Here is an 18075-nt window from a genome sequence, read left to right on the forward strand (position 1 = left end):
AAGGTAAGTTCTTACCATATCTCTCATTTTATTCCCCCTTCTCTTTTCCTTTCTTTATACTTACACTATATAATAAAACACAAACAAAATAAATAAAGGGCTATATTATGCAATATATGTATTGTTTAGAATTACCATCTTTATGAAAATATATATATATTTCTAATGTGGGTCCTTAAGTGATGATCTATGATTTTTTTTTTCAAGCACACTGCAGTTTTTGAGAAGACTAATAAGTAAACAAAATATTATGTACATGTGTAATATGTACATAGTTGAGATATATATGTACATTATTGAATAATTTTATGCTGTATGGATTTTATTTTGTATTCAATGTTTTTATAGTGTGTATGTGTATATAGAATGATTAGCAAAACTATGATACAGATGGAAAGATCCCCATTAGGTTATGATTGGTTTATGGACCTATAAATACCTCTGGTGATTACTGGTTACACATCCTCTGAAGAAACTGCAACAGTAAAGGGGGTGGAGAAATGCATCAGTTTATTTCTAGTCTTGATACGCATGGTGGAACATAGGGCCTGATTCAGACCCGCTCGCAAGCGGGTAGATGGCCGGGCAGTGCGCACGCGTGAGCGAGAAATCACTCGCTCCGGCGCTCACATCCAAAAGGGGCGGCTGTTGATGTTGATCGATAGCTCTCCCCGTTTGATCGACCATCATGACCATCACCTGGCCGCTCGCAAAAGCTGTGGGTGGTTACCCACAGCTATGCGAGCGGCCAGGGGGCCGAAACAAACAAACAAAAAAAACCGCCCTGATTCACAGTGAGCGCTCTGAAAGAGCGTCCGGCTCTGAATCAGGGCCACAGGCCGGAAGTTTAACCGGCAGGAGTAAGCCAGAGTGCTTCTAGCTCCCAACACTTCCCATCTACCAACGCAGCACCGGTGTGCCAGGAGCGTTTGGGGTACTAGATGTGGGAGCTCCGGCAGCCACACCAGCACAAGCGGCACCACCTGGACCTGAATTCCTAGCCGGGTGCGGCAATTACATTGTAGCGGCAGGCGGTAAGAAAACAAGCTTTGGCTCGGTTGTGAGCTGCGGACCTGTCATTTACTACATTGTTCTAGGCTCGCTTGTGTATGTACATATTGGCTCTGTCTATTCCCTATAAAAGTATAACAGCTAAAGTTGTCGTAGTTCAGTTGGGACATTGTCTGGAGACTAAAGCAGCGTACACACTTGGCGATTAGGAAAGACAATACGATTACGTCATCGTAATCGTACAGTCGTTCCTGATCCCCTGTAATATGATATGTCATTCAGTGTAGGTACCCTCCCTCAGCAATGAACATGGCCAATCTGTCGTTATCGGCAGATTGAGCTGCATGTTCAGGTGATGATAGATGTCGGAAACAACCAGCGGAAATTGGTCGTTTCCGACATTATAGTGCACAATGTCGTAATCGTTCAATCGTTCATTAATATCGCCAAGTGTGTACGCTGCTTTAAGGTGCATCACACGGTACGATATCGTTCAACGATGTATTGTTCATTTTTTGCAGTGAACGACCAACGATGCGCGTTCCCGCATGAACGATAATATCTATGATTGTTCGTACATGCAGGCCAACTTGCACGATATTGTAAACTTTGCCTGTTCAGAGATGTATAGATTGTAAGCTTGCGAGCAGGGCCCTCTTACCCTTATGTATGTCTTTTACAACCCAGTATAATGTTAATATTGAGTCAAATTGTAAAGCGCGACGTAATTGCGCTATATAAGAAACTGTTAATAAATAAATGTGTCAGGATGACTTCACTGAAAGATCTCTTTGAAAGGGATCTTTGAAAGATATCTTTCAAGTCGTTGGTGGTACAGATCGTACTGTGGCCCTGATTCAGAGCCGGACGCTCTGACAGAGCGCTCGCTCTGAATCAGGGCCGTCCCTCTTACTTTTTGGAGCGGCCTCCTGGCCAAAATGATGGTTGCGATGGTCAAGATCTTCGCGACCATCGGGCTTGCGACGAGACCCTTGTGGTAGAGTCTCGTCTACCGCAAGCCCTGGAGTACTTTTGGCTCTATCAGAGCCAAAAGCACTCCCACTGACATCACTGACAATCACCATCGACAGCACGCCCCCTTTGGTGCGAGACCCATAACGACGGCTTGGCCGTCGTTATTCGGCTCTCGCGCATGCGCACGGCGAAGCCGTACTTGGGCAACATCGACCCGCTTGCGAGCGCTCAGCGCTCGCGAGCCGGTCTGAATCAGGCCCTGTGTGTTTGCAGCTTAATGGTGCGTACGGTAAGACTTACATTAACGATATCGTTCACTTTTTTGCAGTCGCCAGCCTGACAACGAGCAATAATGCGCGTTCCTGCATGTACGATAAAGATATCTTTCATCGTCCATGCATGCAGGCCAACTTGGAAGATATCGTCAACTTTGACTGTTCAGGGATGTGGCAGGATGACTTCTCTGAAAGATCTTTGAAAGATATCTTTTATATCTTTCAAATCATTGGTGGTACAGATCATAACGTGTGTAAAAGATGAGTACTGATGATTTGGGCTTTTTTAAAGTAGCCTAAACAACTGACTATTAAGCTTTAATAACTGGCTTTATAAAGCGACTGACTGGCTTATTAACCACTTGCCTGGCATGGTTGTATCAGATACAACCATACCAGACTGGGCTTTTCCTGACATGGTCATATCTGATAAGACCAGTCAGAAAAGCTCTGTGGGCGGCTGCTGGAAAATCATTTTCTAGCAGCCGTCAATCACAGAGGGACCTCCTGGTCCCTTTGCACACTTTGTCCCTCCCCATGGGCCGATCGCTGCAGTGATCGGCCAGCCCAGCGCCGGTGAGCCCACCCTCCGGTGGCTGCCGAGAGGACAGGGCAGAGAAGGCAGCGCTGACAGCGCTCTCCTTCTCTCCCTCCTCCGGCAGTTAGCAGCAGCCCAGCGGCTGCTGACAGGGCAGAGAAGGCAGCCGCTAGCAGCAGCCGCCGGGCAGAGAAGGTAGCGCTATCAGCGCTGTCCTTCACTCTCACTCCGCCTCCACTAATAGCAGCCCCTCCCCATTTTTGAAAGCCCCACCCCCATGAATAAAGCAGAGCCCTGGCCATAATGTATGTGTGTGTGTGTATATATATATATATATATATATATATGTGTGTGTGTGTATATGTATGTGTGTATATATATATATATATATATATATATTCGCAGCCCCCAACCAATGTTAAGGAAGCATCGGCAGCTGTGTTCACAATCGATGTTTCTATCGATGGCCATCACTACTATATACCATAAAAATTGCCATTTTAATGGTATGCAGCGTTTAAAAAAAAATATATATTTTTTTTTTACAAAATCGTGTTGGATACGTTTTAAAAAGCTATTCCTGACCTAATTCAATCATAAAAAAAAGACAATTTTGGAGCGGTTTTTGGAAAAAGAATTTGTCAGTTAAATGTGGACATTTTGCGAGCGGAATTTTAAGCAGGAGTGATTAACACAGTTTCTAACCGTTACTAATTAAGTGCATGCATGATAATTTAACTGTGACCACAGTCTGATAATATAATTAATTGTATTATTTTAGTGGAAACTGTGTTTTTGCTATAAATACGAATATGTAATTTTGTACCATGCGGTCCTATTTGCTTTTTTAATAAATATATAAATATTCTTATGCAGCAACTCACTAGCAGCAACTAATTTCTCTTAATAATTTCAATTATATTTGTTTTCCTTTGTTTCCTTGTGTTTTTTTCTGGGATGTAGTCGGCATCCCGGTGTGCGGGATGCCGACGGTCTTAATACCGGCGCCGAAATCCTGACAAGTTGGGGTCCCGGCACCAGTATCCCGACTGTTGGCATCTCAAAGGTAAGTATTGGGGTGCAGGGGGAGGGTAGCGTTAGGTTTAGGCACTAGGGGGAGGGTTAGGATTAGGGTGCGGGGAGGGGGAGGTTAGGATTAGGGTGCGGGGAGGTTAGGTTTAGGCTCCAGCCAGGGGGTGTTATGTTTAGGGTGCAGGGTGGAGGAGGTTAGGTTTAGGCACTAGGGGGGGAGGGGGGTTAGGCACCAGGAAGGGTGGGTTAGGGTAGGGGTTAGGAAACTACTCACCATTGAGTCCTATGGGTGTCGGGATTCTGGCTGTCGGGATGTCTCTGTTGGTATTCTGATTAGCGGCATCCCGACAGCCGGGATATCATACCCAACCTGTTTTTTCTATATTCCTGTTTTCTTCCTCCAAAGGGGCACAGGCTCTACGCTGGGTATAGGTTGGTGAGTAGGAGTCTGGACAACGCATAGTTAAAACTTGTTACCCATCAGCCCTGGCTCCCTCCCCCTTTTCTCACGCCCCCAGCCACAGGCAAATCGTCTTTTTGTTGGTGGCTGCAGGAGTGGCACAGTGTGGGATGCTGCTCAAGCAGCTTCATATTTTACTTTCAGTTTTTATTTTTATTACTACAAAGTGGGCAGTGTTGTAGGACGCCCACACTGCTGCTCCACCACCCCAGTGCCAGCGATCACAACGCTGGCAACTGGATCAGTATCTTTGGCCGGAGGGGAGCGTAGGCGCAGCAGGGGGACAGGTAAGCCAGCTCCCTACTTGCAGGGAGCCTTGTTGTTGCGGCTTTCACCGCTGGTGTGGGAGACCACCAGTGGTGCTGGCTGTGGGGATCCAGGTCCTTTCCGCATCCCCACTAGGACAGATGGGCAGCAGGGTGTAGGCGACCATTTTGGTCCGATGCAATATTTTTTTTATAAATTAAATGTGGGCCGCATCAGGCAGTGTATGCCCAGCCGCGGCCAACTGACAGACATTTCCCCTGTTCCCAGTTAAGGAACGGGGAAATGTCTCCTCCCCGGGGGCAGAGTGCTGTATGCCCGTGATATCTGCAGATGACAGGCATTTTATCTGGCAGTGTATGCCCAGCATAAGGTTTATGTCCCATGCGCACAGTCCAGTCTTGAGATCTCCTCCTATATGATAGCATAGGGTAATGCGAGCCATAATCTAAGACGCAATATTTATTTTAGTGAGGTATAAATCTAAATAATTTAATTCTAACCTCCAGCTGCACAACCCAGAGCTATTTCTATTTACTGGCAGTGTTTTCCATTGAGCAGTTGTCCATCTATACAGCTGCCCCCTACTTTACTGTATCACTATTAGCTGAGTTATGATCCTAGTCCTTCACAACACAGCCTAATCTATTTTTTTTAAACTGCATTCTTCTGTAAATGTGGACATTGAATATAAGCAATGTGTGAGGGATTGTGAGTGTTGTGGGAATATATTTAATTCAGACATGCAAGGTCTATTCTGTAAAAGTACTGACTTGGCTAGTGGCAGTTTTGTTATGTGCACTACCTGTACAGAAACATTGGCTCCCACAGGTACAAGTTTAATTTACACTGCCTGTCTCTTATTTGGGAAAGTGCCAAGTCATCATTTCTGTCTATCATCCACTATCCCAGGGTGGACTTGTTCTGTACTTCATTAAAATGAGCCTAGTCAGGTGTTCAGGCAGATGTGGCACAAGAATATTCTTTCTTGTAAGATGTCAGCAGGAAGGTGAATGGCAGATTTCCTGCTCTTAATGAACCCACAGTGTTGTCCAGGACCTCTTGCCAAGTCTGTAATTCAGGATATGCCCTGCACACTGTAATTGGCACATAAGGGGCATAGAATGAATATGGAGTTAGTGGGATTTCAAAGTCTATTGAAAAAAAAAGAAGCATTTTAACTACAGATATGAGTTAAAATGCGTGAGGTATGTGACCGCACCATTTAAATAAAATAAGTATCATACATATTTATTACAAAATATTGCAATCATTTGTTAAGCCAGCCAACTTTGTCAATATATCTATATAATAAACAGTACTTAGAAGTGTGCAAAGAATGTTTTCAAATGTAACACCAATCAATAGTATAAATCAATTTCTTTATAATGGATCAAATGTCCACAAATACAAGTTTCTTTCATAATGTGCCAGTTTTCTTTTTGGTAGAAGTTGGACCACTTCTGTTATAGTTGATAGTAGATTTCATAAACTATGAAATAAATTTGTAAAAAAGACCCGCTCACCAGAAAAACACCCAAGAACAATGGCCCACTATTAGATGTGGTAAAAAAGTATATTTATTAAAATTATTTTGTCATCTGACAAAATAAAAATTGCTTACACAATTAGCTTTCCATTGGTTTTTACAGAGGAAGATGACAACTTATATTCTGCTGTTTTCCCTTTACTTTGTAAATTTCAAATAGGCAGGTACTCTCCCTTCTGACCAATGAATAAATCACAACCCAACGTGTTTCATCCGCTAGGACTTCATCAGGGGTATACACATCTTTAGAAACAGAATGTGATTGATTACGGTGAGCTCAAATGAACATATAGGGTCTTACTTTAAAATGTGCCTATAATGGCAAAATTACCATACACACCAGAATTTGGTAAATGATCCAATATAGGATTCAAATATGAAACTTGATGGAGTACTGTCCCTAAATAGGACCTATACAATAAAAGATAATGTATAACCATCATGTAATCTAAAAAAAAGCATTGAATATAATCCATTAAATCCATCATAATTACCAATACAAGGTGTTAGCTGATAGACACCACTATGGCCTTATTTTTGTGTAATGGGCTCTATGGGATTCACATATCCTTCTGTACTTAAGGCAGCCCGATATGGGGCCCATCATAAATTTGTATGAGAAATAACCATGCATTTAACCATAATTTTAAAAGGCCATTACTACAAAATTATAATGGAATAACAACAACATGTTATATTATTTTGCACTCATAATAACCTTAAAAGAGGCTCATCTAAAAAATGTCTAAATAATGACATTTCATTTAACAATGTAAATGTATATAACATAGTTGAAGACTAATAAAATAAAGTTGCAATAATACTTTAGTTAGAGATTAATACAATAAAGATATAACATTAACCAGAAATGTACTGCAAGATTTCCATATACACTTCACAATGTGATGCACTCTGATCCCAGATTCAAGCTGAAATGAGGTGTGCTCTGCTTCCTCCCTTATATGTTTAACTAGAAGTGATGTCACTTCCTGCTAGGTATTCTCCTTAGATTGGAATTTTCTCCCTTTTATACAATGATTCCCATGACCTTAATAAAACCTTGGGCCACTTAGATGAGGGTGAAAACTCTCACCAAAAAAATGGCGTGAATAACCGGTCCTCTTAGTAGAAAATAATTTTATCAGCCCGTCCAATCCCCAATCGTTCCTCTGAGACTGCCAGTTCCAGGTTAATCCCCCGGTAACTAGTGTGCTTGCGGTCCAGCAACCAAAACTTACTGGCTGGAGAGACGAGCTATGCGTGTCAGCTGTCCAGAGGCACACACTTCCGGGTAAGTATCCCGGCAACGAGTGTGTTTGTGTGCTTGTGTTCCATCAAGCAATTCTTACTAGCCGGAAACACGAGCTATGCGTATCAACTGTCCGGATGTACGTACTTCCGGGTGGATATCCCGGCATCAGGTGTATTAAACGCCTGTTAGATTCAGGTGACTCAAGGTTCCTAATTTGTTGCCTAGCGACCGGTGCGCTTCCCTTCCAGCGGCCATATTAATCGCCAAAAATAAATTAAAACTAACCCGTCAGCAATCATAAAGATTAACTGACCGCATGAGATTACCAACAGCAATCTTGACTACATTGTAGGGGAGAAGAATACAGTGAGCAATGAAATAAAAATAAAAAAGCTAATTTATATATCAGCGATCTTCTAGATTCACTGACCATAAATAGATGGTAAAAATCAAACCATTTTCAACCCTACACCTTTCCTCCCAAATTATTATACATTCGAAAATGTATTAAAGTGCATTCCAACCACTTTTATTACCTACTGTAAAATATCGATTAAATTAGTATAAATTTCCTCTATTAAGATGTACAGTATTCACTCTAATATGTATAGCTAACTCATATAAATGTGTACACCCATTATAACATATGATCCTCTCCTAAGAATCAAGAGATCTTCCAATACATTTACTAGTTTTACAAAAGTTTCTCAATTAACCCTTCATTTTACCAATGTGTTAAGAAAAAGAAAACAAAATAAAACCCAATACATGATCACAAAAAATACACTATATCAATACTTTCATTAAGGCCATTAGGAGCCATAGAATTTAAAGTGTAGATCCAAAATGTTTCCTTTTTGAGAGCAGGAGTTCGGTACCGACCCCCCCCACCCCCCTTGGGTAATTTATTACATGTTCTAGCCTAGTGAATTAAAAATCTTTAGTATTAGACATATGGACTTAAATGAAGTTGCGAGGTAGACTATGTGTTTTTAATTGTTTATATTTCGCATGTGTTCTTGAATGCAAATTTTTGCACATCTTTTTTTTTCCAACATAGTTTAATTTGCAACTACACATAATCTTGTAAAACACAAAGTCCGTATTACATGTAACAATATCCTTTTAATGAATATGTTGTTTTATCCTCAAATTCCCAACTGAAGCTCTTCTTGTTCATAAATTTACAACAAGTGCAACGGTTGCAAGGGAAACAACCATTCCTCTTATTTAGAAAGCTTCCTACATTGGTACTTCCTGACTCTTTTGGTTTATCTGGCAGTATTGATTTCAGCCTACTAGCAGCTAAGATACTTTTCAAATTACTCGCCCTCCGAAAGGTAAGGTTGGGTCTTGATGGCAAACAGGGACCCAAAATCGAATGTTTGAGGAAAACGCCCCAATGGCGTTCTAATATTTTCCTTATTGAATGGCTTTCTCTATTAAATTGGGTGACAAAAGACCCTCTTGACCTACTGTTATTCTCTATCTAAGATTCACCTCCTTTAATTTTCTCAACCAATAGTTCCCCTCTATTCATATCTGAAGCTTTAGATCTAGCCTCCTCAATTTTAGTTACATCATAACCTCTTTCTACGAAATGATCTCTGAGTAGGGAAGACTGTTTCCAAAAATCCTCTAATGAGCTAGAGGAACTGCATAGGGAACACTATTCAACCAAACAGGGTGATGACAATTCTTAGAGGGAATAAAACTGTTTGCATCGACTTCCTTAAAGAAAGTAGAAGTATTAACGACCTCATTAGGTCTCCCTTCCAATACAAGATCTAAATAATCAATCTTCAAATCATCAAACTTATTAGTAAATTTAAGATTGAAATCATTGGTATGGGTATGTAACATAAACTCCTCCACTGTAGAGTTATCTCTCTTCCAGATAAATATTAGATCATCTATATATTGTTATAGAATTTAATATTATCTAACATGAAATATGATTCATAAATAAAAAAATGTTCCCATTCCCCCATTAGCAGTTTCGCATACGATAGGGAAAATTTTGTCCCCATCGCAGTGCCCTGCTTTTGGAGGAAAAAAGTACCATCAAATTCGAAATAATTATGGTCCAAGATATATTTGATACTTTTAATAATGAAGGCCACCTCAACTGATGTTTTTTCATGATCTGCCATCAAGATTTTTCTAACAGCTTCCAAACCTTTAGCATGAAGAATGGAGGAATAAAGAGCCTGAATGTCAGTTGTTAACCACTTTAACTCAGAAGACCATATTACATCCTTTTATATCTCTCAAGACTGGCAGAATCTCTTAAATGTGATTTTTGCTGTTTCACATATGGCTGTAATTTAAGATCTATAAAGTGCAATAAATTTGCGGTCAATGAGCTCACCCCAGAGATGATGGGCCTCCCTGGTGGATTATTTTTATCCTCATGGATTTTCGGGATGTGATTTAAAAAAAAGTGGCATTCTGGGGAATTTAACATATCGATATTCAAATTCTTTATCACAGATAACACCTTCCCTTTTAGCTTCAAACAATAAATTATAAAGTTCCTCTTGATAAAGGGCCTCAGGGACTTCTGATAATTTACAATAAGTTGACTGATCATTTAAGATTTTATAGGCCTCGTTTAAATATACTTGCCTATCGTGTAGCACCACGGCTCCTCCCTTGTCTGCTGACTTAATAATTAAGGTATTATCTTTCTTCAGCAGGTTCATCGCATGTTTTTCACTCACCTCTAGATTATTGTTATATTTCTTATTACGAATTTTAATCGATCTAAAGTCATCTCACTGATTGGTAACAAAATATCTAGATGACTACCTCGGGATTCGACTGGATAAAATTTGGATGGTGGAGCAACTAAAGGCTTAGATTGGGGCATATAGGATCATTTTGGTACTGGATTTTTTAGAAAGTGTCTTTGTATGGTTAAATTACGAACATATTTATTAAGATCAATGAGCAAATTAATTAAATGTATTCAGATGTTGATCTGGTGCAAATTTTAGGCCCTTTTCTAATAATGTAACCTGTGGGGTGGCTTTAGAGTTATTGCTGATCCCTGATTGACATTCTCTGGTTGGAATTGCAGGGGCTTTCTTTTTTGGAGGGGGGGGTTCCCCCCCCTCTTTACTCGTCTCCTGAACGGAACCCTCTTTTGGTCCCTTGTGGTGAATCTAATCGGACAAACAATTCCTCCAACCTTTGTGAATGAGGGAGAGTTACTCCCTTGTTTTCCTCTAAAAAAAAACTATTTTCTGACGGAAAGCATTAGGGGAAGGAGATCTTAACGTCTCATATCTGTTGTGAGTAGAGATTTGCTTATCTGTCCGATGATTATAATGGGAGGCAATCCGTTCTCTATATCCACCATATTGACGGGGAACAAATCTCTCCCTTCTATTCCCATTATATGGCATTTGATTGGAAGAATTCCTACTTTGTTTATAATTAATCTGTTGCCAATCTGATCTCTGATTATTTGCAAAATTGGAAGGTTTATTAACATACCCAACATAAGGTCTAGTGTTTTTCAACATCTGATTATTTGTTTGAAAGTTCATATCATGGTCAGACCAATCATGGACTTTTCCATTTACATAATCTTTCTTATCGCGAATAAACTTTTTATGTTTCCTCGCAATAATTTCATCTTCCAGACTATCCAATTTAAATTGAAGATCGTTAACATCCCTTTTGAATTCTTCGCTATTTTTCTTCGCTATTTTATTTTGTTTTATTTTTCTTAACACATTGGTAAAATGAAGGGTTAATTGAGACAATTTTGTAAAACCAGTAAATGTATTGGAAGGTCTCTTGATTCTTAGGAGAGGATCATATGTTATAATGGGTGAACACATTTATATTGAGTTAGCTATACACTTTAGAGGGAATACATCTTAAAAGAAGAAATGTATACTAATTTAATCAATATTTTCCAGTAGGTAATAAAATTGATTGGAATGCACTTTAATAAATTTTCTAATGTATAATATTTTGGGAGGAAAGGTGTAGGGTTGAAAATGGTTTGCTTTTTACCATTTATTTATGGTCAGTGAATCTATAAGATCGCTGATATATGAATTAGCTTTTTTATCTTTATTTCATTGTTTCACTTTATTCTTCTCCCCTACAATGTAGTCAAGATTGCTGTGGTAATCTCATGCGGTCAGTTTTTTATCTTTATTTCATTGTTTCACTTTATTCTTCTCCCCTACAATGTAGTCAAGATTGCTGTGGTAATCTCATGCGGTCAGTTAATCTTTATGATTGCTGACGCGACAGTTTTATTTTTTATTTATTTTCGACGATTAATATGGCCGCTGCAAGGGAAGCGCATCGGTTACTAGGCAACAAATTAGGAACCGTGAGCCACCTGAATCTAACAGGAGTTTAATACACCTGATGCCGGGATATCCACCCGGAAGTACGTACATCCGGACAGTTGACGCGCATAGCTCATGTTTCCGGCTAGTAAGACTTGCTTGATGGAATGCAAGCACACAAACACACTCGTTGCCGGGATACTTACCCGGAAGTGTGTGTGCCTCCGGACAGCTGACACGCATAGCTCGTGTCTTCGGCCAGTAAGTTTTGGTTGCTGAAACGCAAGCGCACTAGTTAGCAGGGGATTAGCCCGGAACTGGCAGTCTCCCAGGAACGATTTGGGATTGGACGGGCTGGTAAAATTAAGTTATTTTCTACGTTTTTTTCCTCCAGTTTTTTGGTGAGTTTTCACTCTCATCTAAGTGGCCCAAGGTTTTATTAAGGTCATGGGAATCATTGTATAAAAGAGAGAAAATTCCAATCTAAGGAGAATACCTAGCAGGAAGTGACATCACTTCTAGTTGAAGATATAAGGGAGGAAGGAGAGCACACCTCATTTCAGCTTGATCCTGGGGTCAGAGTGCATAACATTGTGAAGTATCCTTAGTGGAATAGTAAGTATATGGAAATCTTGCAGTACATTTCTGGTTAATGTTATATCTTTATTGTATTAGTCTCTAACTAAAGTATTGTTGCAACTTTATTTTATTAGTCTTCAACTGTTATATACATTTACATTGTTAAATGAAATGTCATTATTTAGACATTTTTTAGATGAGCCTCTTTTAAGGTTATTATGAGTGCAAAATAATATAACATGATGATGTTGTTGTTCCATTATAATTTTGTAATAAGGGCCTTTTAAAATTATGGTTTAATGCATGGTTATTTCTCATACAAATTTATGATGGGCCCTATATAAGGCTGCCTTAAGTACAGAAGGATATGTGAATCCAATTAGACACCACTAAGGCCTTATTTTGTGTATCAGCCAACACCTTGTATTGGTAATTATGATGGATTTAATGGATTATATTCAATGCCTTTTTTATATTAAATGATGGTTATACATTATCTTTTAATGTATAGGTCCTATTTAGGGACAATACTCCATCAAGTTTCATATTTGAATCCTATATTGGATCATTTACAACTCCAAATTCTGGTATGTATGGTACTTTTGCCATTATATGCACATTTTAAAGTAAGACCCTATAGGTTCATTTGAGCTCACCGTAATCAATCACATTCTGTTTCTAAAGATGTGTATACCCCTGATGAAGTCCTAACTGACGAAACACGTTGGGTTGTGATTTATTCATTGGTCAGAAGGGAGAATACCTTCCTATTTGAAATTTACCCAGTAAAGGGAAAACAGCAGGATATAAGTTGTCATCTTCCTCTGTAAAAACCAATGGAAAGCTAATTGTGTAAGCAATTTTTATTTTATGTCAGATGACAAAATAATTTTAATAAATATACTCTTTTACCACGTCTAATAGTGGGCCATTGGGCCATTTTTCTTGGGTGTTTTTCTGGTGAGCGGGTCTTTTTTAGAAATTTATTTCATAGTTTATGGAATCTACTATCAACTATAACAGAATCGGTCCAACTTCCACCAAAGAGAAAATTGGCACATTATGAAAGAAACTTGTATTTGTGGACATTTGATCTATTATAAAGAAATTGATTTATACTATTGATTGGTATTACATTTGAAAACATTATTTGCGCACTTCTAAGTATTGTTTGTTTAGAATGTTTGTTCCCACTAACGGGTCCACTTGAGGTGCAGCAATTTCACATCATAGTGCAGGATAAGGGCATTTTTTCCTATTATATCTATATAATAAGTGAAAAAGCATATCTGTCTGTTTGTCCTTTATGCACGGCCAGAATTTTGGACCTATTTCCACCAAATTTGGCATGGTGGTGTAGTTTGACCAGGATTAGGTTTTTTTCAGGGCCACACACTCACACAATCCCTAAAATTGGGGACACTTTTAAATCACACAGGTTTCGGGGCTGGCTCAAGTGGAAATTCAGTCTTCCAATAACCTGTGTGAAAGCTACAAAATTATCGTTTTAAACTCACAGGGGGCGATTCAATTGTTGCGTGGGCGGAGATAATTAATGAGCGCCCACTTTTGCAAATCAATTGTTCTGGGCGCTCATTAATTATCGCCCTCATCACGCTTTATTAGACAGAGATTAGCCGTGTAAAATGGCTACAGCCATCTAAAGTCTGGTTAGGGCGCCCTAACCACAGATTTCTCGCGCATTTTTGCTCGCACCCTTCTGAGGGTACAAGCAGAAATGCCAGCGGCTATCGCGCTCAGACAGAGCAACAATTGAATTGCTCCATCCGGCGCCTGAGAATATAGCATCGGCTGAACAATTGAATCGCCCCCTCTGTCTGAGCAACTGTCAAACTTTGACTCATACAAGTTCATATTAAATCCAGAGTTAGTCCTTTTTGAAGTGACCATAGATATTAGTTAGCCCTCTGTGTTTGCATGCAAGGGCATAACTAGAACTTTGTGGGCCACATAGCAAGATCTTAAAAGGACCACCCCAGAGGTAAAAAAAAAACCACATACTTTGCACCCACACTGACCCCATTCATGTTATGCCACGCAGTAGTACCCCTTATACACATTATGTCACACAGTAATGCCCTATACAGATTGTCACATAGTAGAAGTGCCCCATATAACACATTATTTCACACAATGGTAGTACCCCTTACACATGATGCCACACAGTAATGCCCCTTATAACATTACGCCACACATTATGCTCCCCCAGCAACTCACCTCCCCGTCTCCCACCAGCAGTCTCTCACCTTCCCCTGTTTGTTATCTGCTGACACCAGGGCCCCCCTCGGCGGCCCTGACTGGACCAATCCACATTGGGTGCGTGACTGGATGCAGGGGGTGTGGCGGGCCACAGAGACAGCTCGGCCACCATGGCAGCCGCACTCTTTTCACCCACGGTAGTTACGCCACTGTTTGCCTGTATGTTAGCAAACAGTGGGATCCTATTCGGGATCAATGGAATGGGTTATAGGCAAGGACAATGTAAACAAATAGAGGCTACAGGTGTACTTCGGGGTCCTGTCTTCAATTCGGGCAACACAATGTATCCCAGCTAGTATATAATATCACTAGCAGTGCCTACCTGTCATTGCCAAGTGGTTATTATTTTTATTCAATGATGCAGAGTAATTCCTAATTTTATTCAGTGATACTGAATAGACTATGTTATTGTGAACATACAAACTAACGTACTGTTTTACAAAATGTATATATATATATATATATATGTATGCGTGAATGTATGTATATATGTGTGTGTGTGTGTGTGTGTGTGTGTATATATATATATATATATATATATATATATATATATATATATATATACAAAGTCAGAAATCCACTGCACTCGCCACACCTAGATTTGGGGTGCAGACCTGCACTCGCCATTCCCAGTACTGGGGTGCAAGTGGCCTGTGACCACATTGCTTAAATAAATAAAGACAGCACTCACCATGTTTAAACACTCACGATGATGTATAAATAAGTAAATAAATAATGGGGATTTAGTTCATGGATTGATCAATGCATTTAAGCCCGCAGCCCACATCACGGGACCCCACTTTCTGCAGGTCCTACACTATCCGTCACACTGATGGAAACCTGTTAGCTGCTATCACATAGTTTAGACTGAAAAAATGTTACCTGGTTTAAAGCTCACCTGCCAGCTAATGGCTTTTAAAGGTAAGGCAGTCATCTGACATAGCTTCTATCACACTACCAAAAAGACAGCTGACACAGGTTAATATAAACGAGTTTGCACATAGGGTGCATGGGAAAGCTATGATCACAAAAGGTTAATAAAAATTAACCGCATAAACAAAGTCAGAAATCCACTGCACTCACCACTCCTAGATTTGGGGTGCAGACCTGCACTCGCCATTCCCAGGACTGGGGTGCAAGTGGCCTGTGACCACATTGCTTAAATAAATAAAAACAGAAAACCCAGCACTCACCATGTTTAAACACTCACGATGATGTATAAATAAGTAAATAAATAATGGGGATTTAGTTCATGGATTGATCAATGCATTTAAGCCCGCAGCCCACATCATGGGACCCCACTTTCTGCAGGTCCTACACTATCCGTCACACTGATGGAAACCTGTTAGCTGCTATCACATAGTTTAGACTGAAAAAATGTTACCTGGTTTAAAGCTCACCTGCCAGCTAATGGCTTTTAAAGGTAAGGCAGTCACCTGACATAGCTTCTATCACACTACCAAAAAGACAGCTGACACAGGTTAATATAAACGAGTTTGCACATAGGGTGCATGGGAAAGCTATGATAACAAAAGGTTAATAAAAGGTTAATAAAAATTAACCGCATAAACAAAGTCAGAAATCCACTGCACTCGCCACTCCTAGATTTGGGGTGCAGACCTGCACTCGCCATTCCCAGGACTGGGGTGCAAGTGGCCTGTGACCACATTGCTTAAATAAATAAAAACAGAAAACCCAGCATTCACCATGTTTAAACACTCACGATGATGTATAAATAAGTAAATAAATAATGGGGATTTAGTTCATGGATTGATCAATGCATTTAAGCCCGCAGCCCACATCACGGGACCCCACTTTCTGCAGGTCCTCCTGAGCTTTAAACCTTTAAACCAGGTAAAAAAATTTCAGTCTAAACTATGTGATAGCAGCTAACAGGTTTCCATCAGTGTGACGGATAGTGTAGGACCTGCAGAAAGTGGGGTCCCGTGATGTGGGCTGCGGGCTTAAATGCATTGATCAATCCATGAACTAAATCCCCATTATTTATTTACTTATTTATACATCATCGTGAGTGTTTAAACATGGTGAGTGCTGGGTTTTCTGTTTTTATATATATATATATATATATATATATATATACACACACACACACACACACACACATACAGGTTGTCTCTCCCATATCCAAAATGCTTTGGACCAGGGTTATTTTGGATATTGGAATATTCTGTATTTTGGAATATTTGCATACCATGATTATATATCTTGGGAATGGGACCCCAATATACACACAGAATGCATTTATGTGTTATATACACCTTATACACACAGCCTGCAGGTAATTTTATACAATATTTTCAATAATTGTGTTGCTCAAACAAAGTTTGTGTGCATGCATGAAATTAATTTATGTCTCATATACACCTTATACACACAGCCTGAATGTAATTTAATGCTTTATTTTTAATAATTTTGTGCCTTAAACAAAGTTTGTGTACATTGAACCATCAAAAAGCAAAGGTTTCACGATCTAAGTCATGCTAAAAATATTCCGTATATATGAATATTTGGATATGGGAGACTCAACCTGTATATAAAAAGCAGAGAGAGGGATAATTTTATAAAATTTTTCACAAAACCTGTTCAGCAAGGGGGTGTTCCATCAAAATACCGATGAGGAAACCTACAACAAAGTTATCATATATTCATAAAGGGCACTCACAAATCCAGATGAAAGTCCTCATCGTACTTGATCAAACAAGGTCGACGTTTGAATTTTCTGAGCACCTTTGTCAAGAAAAGATTACAACAATGGGAGAGATTTAGGCTCAGATGCCATTGCAGCAGCTAACATGGTAGCAGCTGCGATAGCACTATTATGGTAATGCAGCATGAGGCATCACGCCCCCTTCATGCATTACTGATCCGAGCTGCTTCCATGGACGCAGCATCGTATCATCTGCAGGATCCTCTGCCGGCTGAGTGACCATGGGATCACTCTAGCCGACCGCTGAAGATACACAAGAGGCCAGAAAATCGCCATCAATCGACAGAGATCCTGGCCTCTTCCCTCCCCCCAAAAGCTGCGAAACGCCTCTGTTTTGTGAAACTGAGGCTGTCGCCGCACAGATACGGCAGTCTGCTGCCGGACTGCGTCGGGGATTGCATACTCCGTACGGGTCATGCGCTGGCACAGAGGAGTCGGGTTAGCACACATCTCTGAATCAGCCCCAATATGTACAAATGGCAAACTATAGTCACCGGTATGTTCTGTAAACTGCTTTGTAGTAAGTAAAGGCTGATTAATTGGGTTTCTTCTGTTGACAGGTGTTACAAAATAATGCAAAATATCAAGTTGTCCCTAAGAAGTTAACTATAGGGAAACGTCTAGCACAATGCCTCCACCCAGCATTACCAGGGGGTGTTCACAGGAAAGCTCTGGAAACGTACGAAATCATTTTCAAAATTATTGGACCAAAGCGCTTAGCCAAGGACCTCTTTTTATACAGGTAAGGAAATGCTCATTTTCACTGCAGTATATTCTGTACTAATAATTTGATTTAGTTTTGCAAAGCTAAGAGGG

At 40.0% G+C, this 18075-nt stretch overlaps 1 protein-coding gene across 4 annotated transcripts in view; it reads left to right on the forward strand.

The window, feature by feature from the left end:
* DOP1A (DOP1 leucine zipper like protein A) overlaps positions 1 to 18075 on the forward strand; it is a 122502-nt gene that overhangs the window by 12866 nt on the left and 91561 nt on the right. For all 4 annotated transcript variants that reach the window (XM_088471793.1, XM_088471772.1, XM_088471785.1 and 1 more), the window contains exon 3: positions 17820 to 18001. In XM_088471793.1, the coding sequence (XP_088327919.1) occupies positions 17820 to 18001 (182 nt within the window). The remainder of the gene's footprint in view (positions 1 to 17819; positions 18002 to 18075) is intronic.

The sequence above is a fragment of the Taudactylus pleione genome, unplaced genomic scaffold (assembly GCF_031769625.1).
Source record: "Taudactylus pleione unplaced genomic scaffold, aTauple2 ptg000015l, whole genome shotgun sequence".
NCBI lineage: Eukaryota > Metazoa > Chordata > Amphibia > Anura > Myobatrachidae > Taudactylus > Taudactylus pleione.